An 8,198-nucleotide genomic window follows, 5' to 3' on the forward strand; every position below is an offset into this window, starting at 1 on the left:
GAGGACTTATGTGGCTGGTCTGGCTCTATCAAACACCCAATCCACAGGAACCAACATCCAGGGATGGTAGGAAGGAGGGTGCCTCAGCTGGAGGGGTAAACTGTAATATATGGCAGAGTGCTACATCCAATACCAGCGGCATCTAGAATTGTCCATCGAATCCATGGTATGAAGGGCATCATGCCATCTACACCAGCAGAATGCCACCACCCTACTCTCAACTGAGGACAAACCTCCACTAGGAACTGATACGTGGCAAGGACTCCCATAATCCACTAGAAGGAGGAGGGAAAAAGTGTGTTGGAGAGTCCAGAGGACCATAGTACCAGAGACAGTGCAAAGGGTGACTGCAATACCCTATTCTGAAAAGCAGAATAATCATGTTGACAGAGTCTATCAACCAACAACTAGCAGCATCTGGAATTGTATATCAGATCCACAGTAGGAAGAGCCTCAAATGATACAGATCCTAGTCTGCTTTACTCATGTTAGTCCATGAGTGTATGGTTTGAGACAAACATATTTATGAAGCAAAAGTTTGTGAGGTATATCTACGAGCAGTTCTGCAGAATACCTAACCTCAACGGTGGGCATAATATTACCTGAATATGTGTTATGACATCATATTTTGAAAGTATAGAGAATACATTGACTGAGTCAATCAACCAACACCTGGTGGCATCTGGTATTGTACATCAGGTCAGAGGTAAGAAGAGCCTCAACGTTACAGTTATCTAGCATGGTATGTGATCACAAATCATACTGTGAGGATTTAAGGCTAAGTATACCTGGTCAGGCAACGCTCGTCACAGAGTGGGATCCAAATATGTGATAAAGGCCCTGCAAAAAAAAAGAAAATGAACAGAGTACTTATTACCCACAGATAAACAGTTACAGCTCAGATGATGTTTCCCAAGCAAAGATAGAAATGTGCAGCCAGGGACATGTTATGGTGACGGATCTGAAGGAAAGAAAACATGAAAGAGGCATCAATCATTAGGAGAAAGGGAAGAAAATGCCAGAGGGATTAACTGGCATATTCAACCCAGAAGGATAATGGGGGGAAAGGTCATGGAAAGGTAAGGAATTCACTGAAGAAATAAAAAAGACTTGAAAACCATGGAAGGTAGCAGTACATGTCACATACCATCAGAGAGCCTTGACTGGGAAAAGGATGCAATAGAGAAAAGGGAAAAAGGTGTGAAGATAGAAGTACCTTCTTGAGCAGCCAAAGTCCTGGACATAAAGGAATGATCAGTAAAGAAGGAAAACAAGAATGTGATGAACATCCATCAAGAACATGCCAAAACAACAATGTTTGTACGCCAACAAGAAAATGAACAGGGATTTCAAGGAAAGGTGATATAACAAACACCAAGATAAAAGTTGCAACGGAGGATGAGGAAGAGCATGGAGGACTACATAGGGGTGCTAATCAGAAAGGGAATCAGGAAGGAGAAGATGGGAAAAGCAGAAGGAATGAAACAACATGGATAAGACTAGCAACTGGGAACACAAGCAAAGTCGGTAAACCAAAATGTTACAGATAACACTGCCCTATAGACCACAACAGAGGAAACCAAAAGGTCCCATTCAGAAAGCCAAGGAAAAAAGGATGGTATGTGACGAATCATAGGATGGAAAGGACGATAACCCCGAAGACAGACCAACAGTGGTACATGAACCATGTACATTGGTAAACCACCATGGAGGAAGGACAAATGGGACTGGAAATGAGGGAAGCTACATGCCAAATTTTGGTCCTTCAGGTGACAGACTGGACAAAACCACATATGAATATGGATTGCAGGTATGGACAGATGGCACAAGGGAAAGGGGAGGCAACACCAAAAACTGGCACTGCAGTGGAAACCATGTGTGATCCAGCCAATACAGAGTCACAAGCAGAACACTATACAGAGTGGTCTGAAGTATGGCAAGTACACGTGAGAGGAGATGAATAGGAGGATATGCATATAGGTACCAACCTGACCACTTCTGACTGAGAGCATCAACTGCTCCTGCCAGAGGATGAGAAACAGGAAACCAAAATCAGGGAAGTGGTGGATTGAGAAGAGTGGCAAGAGCACCCAAATTTGGAACACCCTACAGAGCAAAAAAAAAACGGAAAACGTGAGGATCCGAAGACCACCACAAAGGGAGAATCTTGTTGAAATGGGATAACCAATCTGTGACCAGATTCAGAGCACCCAGATTATGACATGCCAGCAAAGTGATGTGACTGCAGTGGGCCCAATACAGAAGATACAATGTTGGAAAACAGAGATCTGTAGACTGATGTACGAGAATACCATTGAAATGGCGGAGTGAACCATCATCAACCAGCCTGAAAGAGCCTGCAGGAAGTGAAGGAAAGCCCGACAAATAGCAAGAAGTTCCAAAAGATTTACAAGGAGAGAGAACACTTAGACAAGCCAATCCACCAAGATGGCTTCCTGGAGAAGAAACTGAGGATGCAGGACTGAGTCATCTTTTGGGTAGGCAAGAAGCAACCAGACATTCAGATAATGGTAGAAACGAAGGCCCCTGGAATGAATCAGGTGAGAAAAAAACATGTTCCCGAAGAGGAAGGAAAGAACAGGATTATGAAACAATGGGGGAGATTAATGGAAGTAGAAGAACAGACTTACGGAAAACAACTTTTAGAATCCATGAATCAACCGCCAAGGACCTCCAAACGTCGGAAAATTGAAGGAGTCTGACCTCCACCAGCCCTGACCTGAAAAGAATGGTCTGTATAAAACGAATATGCAGGAAAAGGTAATCCAATTATCGGGGTTTAATCCCCACTAAATGATAAACAACACAAAATGCTGCGAGTTCAAATAAGGGAAGTTGGAATGATGATACTGAAAAGCATGATCATCCATAGTAAGTGGTGGTTGAGGCATACTGACCCCCAAATGACTCTCATGAACCCCAATATCCAGGGAAGGAGGAAATACTAAATAATGACCCAAAGGCTCGTCCCTGAGAAGGGTAGGGGTGGAACATGGAAAATGGGAGATAAGGACAGAACAAATCCAACAAAGTGAATGATGTCTGGGCAAGTCCCCTGAAATGACACTCAACTGAGAGGCATATTCAGGAGGGGGAAAACACAGCCAATCAAGAAGTGGTTAACAGCTGCAAGATTAGAGAGGACACTAGTTACAATAGGAGTAGTGTCACACTCCTATTGGTGGAGGGTCACTGCATAACCATTTGCATGTTAGTATGCAGAGATAAGTAGGAATATCAAGGCAAGTGGTGAATAAACATTTGTGCCAATAGAGGGCAGTATAAGTCAAGAAAGCTTTTTGTGAGTGGAGGTAAGATATCATATCAGAATTATATTACATACAAGGAAGCCTACTGGACAGTTCTTGTAAACATTAGAAAAGCACCACTAATATTTCCCACAAGGAAGCTCTTGTAACAAGGTGAAAGCACATACAGGCTTCACTTTATTTCCCGATAGCTTGTGGTCCTCTGGTCCTAGAGAACTAAATATTTCTTCATATTTTGTCCTTTCCACAGGCTGGGAAAAAATATAAAAATATTACTTACATAACTTGCAAAAAAACAATTTTGCCATAAAAAACAACAAAAATTCTGATGTACAACAGGTTAATTTACTTTTGAACACACAAGTTAACACATATGCACTTTCAATTCAAATAGTTAATATAATTCATAAACTATGAAGTAAGGAATTAAAAACATTTTAAAATCACCAATTAATATAAACACTACTCAATAACAGTTCATTAATTAATTTATTTACTTCATGATTTGTAAAGGAAAACAACCTGTTTTGGACTACAGTGTGCATTTATCATTCCCTTTTTTTAATAACATACAAAATATCATTCCATAGCTAAAAGTAAGTTTCAAACTGAAATCCTGATAAATTCTTTTTGACATCTATAAAAAACTCAATAAAACAATACTATCATAATACAACATGAAACAAAAATAGTTACCATTTGTAAACCAATAAAACAATACTGTCATAATACAACATGAAAGAAAAATAGTTACCATTTGTAAACCAATAAAACAATACTGTCATAATAGAACATGAATCAAAAATAGTTACCATTTATAAACCAATAAAACAATACTGTCATAATAGAACATGAATCAAAAATAGTTACCATTTATAAACCAATAAAACAATACTGTCATAATACAACATGAATCAAAAATAGTTACCATTTCTAAACCAATAAAACAATACTGTCATAATAGAACATGAAACAAAAATAGTTACCATTTGTAAACCAATAAAACAATACTGTCATAATAGAACATGAAACAAAAATAGTTACCATTTGTAAACCAATAAAACAATACTGTCATAATACAACATGAAACAAAAATAGTTACCATTTGTAAACCTAACTGATATGAAATAAAAGCAATTAACTTCTGAAATTAATATTATTAATAATAACTATTTACAAACTAATAGCTAGAAAACAGCTTACATGTGACCAATATATTTTATGTTTAACTTTCCTTCTGAAAACTGTCAAGTTTACTCAGATTAATAAACCAGTTGTTTGTTTTGTTTTTCTTCTACTTCTATCTCATTAACTTACTCTGTTTGTTTTGTTGATTGAAAAGAAAAGCCTTTTATGTTATTATAGATATTTTCTATTTTGAATATAGTGAAGTTTAGGAATTTATTACAAATATTTCTCATATAACTTCGCATACAGCTATAATTATCATGATTTAGTGTTCAGTACTCGAATGTTAACTCAAGCAACTGGTTGCTGTTTCGTAATATTAGCCAACACATTTTAGTCTAAAGAATACCCCATTAGTTTCAGATGCCATTCTATCAATTATTTTACATTAATTTCCTTATAATTAATCAATATGTATGTAGTAAGAAAAAACAAATACATGCCTTGATAGACCAGTCTAAAGAGGATGTTATTCGTTCTCCAGTTCTCTCCTAAGTTTAAAAACATTTTATGAAGATACAAAAGGAGATTGAAATAACTAAGCGTATTTGATATGAAATAACTAAGCCTATTTGATATTATATATATATATATATGCACCAATCAAGATTTCAGTACAAAAATGGATTAGATTTAAAGTTCTTCTTGCTATTAATGAGGGATCTGCTCATGGTGGGTAGTGCTGTCATGATTTCTGGCACTCTTGCTTTTGATCAAAATATTGTAAAATAATAGCAATAAAAATTGAAGTGTTCAATTTCTAATCCGATTAAAGTTTATTAGTAAATTGCCATAGACCTATATAAGCCATCCAGATATCTCACGGACTAACCTTTTATCTTCTGGACAGTACAGTAATCTCCAATCTAAATCAAACAAATTATCATGTCTTCCACTTTGCACTATATTACCAGCCCACCATTGCTGGAAATTGTTTGTTTTTTGAATTTCACGCAAATCTATGCGAGGGCTACCTGCACTTGTCATCCCTAATTTATCAGTGTAAGACTAGAGTGAGGGCAGCTACTCATCACCACCCACCACCAACTCTTGGTCTACTCTTTTACCAACGAATAGTGGAATTGACCATTACTTATAACGCCCCCATGGTTGAAAGGCCGAGCATGTTAGGTGGGATGAGGATTCGAACCCGCAACCCGCAGATTGCGAGTCGATCTCACTTGGCCACGCCGGGCTGCTGGAAATTTCAACTCAGAAAAATTTGAAAACTGATAACATCTTGCTAAGTGACAAGATGGAAAATCTGTGCTACAAAATGACCCAAATTCTCTAAAGACATTTCAGCTTGCTGTGTAAAAAGCAAACAAATTTGAATAGGTTTTGTTATCAGTTTAAATACCAAACACTGTGAGTTAACACTAGTGAAGTATTTCGAATACTTGGAATGTTTGAAGTGCCAGTGCTCAAAGTACATGCACACACACACACAACACGAGTCACTAATTAACCCTCAATCAAATAAGGATTTACATTTATTTGGGAAGAAAATACAAATACTGCAAACTGTGAGTTAAAATCTGTGGAAACTCTCCTTTTCCAACAGAACAGAGATGCAGCAAACAATTTGGTCATAAAATAAACACACACACACAAGTTTCACAATTTTTTCAACATAAATGCATCATTTCAAAACCAACAGAACATTGCTTTACACAACGTATTTTTACAGAAAATTACATCATGCAGTTTGATACAAAACATTCAAACACTGAGAAGTTGTATTCAGTGTGGAAATTAATGATTTAATTTCACTGAAAATGATTGAAACTTTAAATATAACAGAGCCTTTCCAACACCAGTACTTTAGTTTATCATGATGATTAAATAATTTGATTTAACATATTTCTGTTGACTGTCTGTCACTTGATGATTTTTGTTTTATAATTGAAACAAATTAATCTTCTTGAAAAGAATTATTTGCTGCATACAGATGGTAACTGGTAAATTACCTTAGGTATATATATCCATATGCAAAAAATACTACTTATACATATGTCAAACACCAGGATCACTCACCATATTTAGTAGTCCTTTCTGTTTGGTGCTGATGGTTACTAACACACACACACACAGAGCCTATGCAAAGAAATAAAAGAGTTTAGGACATACAACTTAGATATGTCGATTAAATATAATCATCATCATCTATATACCACGAATATAACAACACAACCTGGGAAAGACAGTTAGGGTATCTTGTATGTTAGAACATCTATATACCATGAATATAACCACACAACCTGGGAAAGACAGTTAGAGTATCTTGTATGTTAGAACATCTATATACCATGAATATAACAACACAACCTGGGAAAGACAGTTAGAGTATCTTGTATGTTAGAACATCTATATACCCAAGTTGTGTGTTTATATTCATGTTATATAGATGTTCTAACATACAAGATAATCTAACTGTCTTTCCCAGGTTGTGTTGTTATATTCATGGTATAAAAATGTTCTAACATACAATGTACTCTAGCTGTCTTTCCCAGGTTGTGTTGTTATATTCATGTTATATAGATGTTCTAACATACAAGATACTCTAACTGTCTTTCCCAGGTTGTGTGGTTATATTCACGGTAAGACAGCTAGAGTATCTTGTATGTTAGAAAATCTAATAACATGAATATTAAAAAAGAAATTGTGAACAACATTTTAAAAACTGTTAATGTGTCATGGATATACAAATGAGAGTCATATTGTAAGTATGAAATATCATTTTTGAAAATTATTGGAAATTTTGTTGACACACTACAAATGCTCTTACAGAAATAAAAATTTGTATTATGAACCATGATATGAACCAAATGACTATAAATGTCAAGTCGGATTAAATCCGATTATAGCATTCAAAAGGTTAAAAAGCTTAAGTACAGGATGAAACAGGAATTACCAGCCTGTAAGAGATGAATATTAGATGACTGTAACATGTAGATAATAAATGCTTTGTACACTATACAACTGATGTCTTTAGGGAGCCAACCCCTATATTATGTATCAATACACAAATTATTAAATTTTATTACACATATTTGTAGAATAATTACTTTAAAAGACATGAAAATTTATTTAAAGTGATGTTTCAGACATATATGGTTTATTTGAAAAGGCTGCTTTTCTACTGGTAAACTTTTATATGGGCTTAGTGGGGGCTGTGGCTTAGTCTAGACATATTTTCCCATTGCTGTGCATTATATAGAGAGAATTTAGCTGCACATACTATAAATGCTCACTACATTCTCAAACAAATCTCCATCTGCAGTTTAACATCCTACCAAACTAATCCAATCAAATAGTCAATAGCTACAGTAAATCATCAGGAACCGTATCAGTTAGCTACCATAATAAGTAATCCTTTGCTAATAGTTGAGCATAAAAAAGCCAGCAAACAATACAAGTAAAAAAATTGGGAATGTAAGAATCTGTAAATAGGGATCATAAAAAAGGAAAAGGTGTACTTTAATTTTATTGATACCCAAGTTGGTTGTCTTATCAAACAACACTATGTTTTGTTACATTCTTGATACCCAAGCTGGTTGTCTTATCTAACAACAATATGTTTTACCTTCTTGATACCCAAGCTGGTTGTCTATCTAACAATGCTATGTTTTGTTACCTTCTTGATACCCAAGCTGGTTGTCTATCTAAACAACACTATGTTTTGTTACCTTCTTGATACCCAAGCTGGTTGTCTATCTA

At 35.8% G+C, this 8,198-nt stretch overlaps 1 protein-coding gene across 1 annotated transcript in view; it reads right to left on the minus strand.

The window, feature by feature from the left end:
• LOC106471829 (epidermal growth factor receptor substrate 15-like 1) overlaps positions 1 to 6,571 on the minus strand; it is a 32,719-nt gene extending 26,148 nt beyond the window's left edge. Inside the window, exons 1-3 of the mRNA XM_013932448.2 lie at positions 6,516 to 6,571; positions 4,922 to 4,969; positions 3,458 to 3,541 (exon numbers count right to left, since the gene is read on the minus strand). Coding sequence (XP_013787902.2) covers positions 3,458 to 3,541; positions 4,922 to 4,969; positions 6,516 to 6,518 — 135 coding nt within the window. The 5' untranslated portion in view covers positions 6,519 to 6,571. The remainder of the gene's footprint in view (positions 1 to 3,457; positions 3,542 to 4,921; positions 4,970 to 6,515) is intronic.
• Between the last annotated feature and the right edge of the window lie 1,627 nt (positions 6,572 to 8,198).

The sequence above is a fragment of the Limulus polyphemus genome, unplaced genomic scaffold, assembly GCF_000517525.1.
Source record: "Limulus polyphemus unplaced genomic scaffold, Limulus_polyphemus-2.1.2 Scaffold4886, whole genome shotgun sequence".
Taxonomy (NCBI): domain Eukaryota; kingdom Metazoa; phylum Arthropoda; class Merostomata; order Xiphosura; family Limulidae; genus Limulus; species Limulus polyphemus.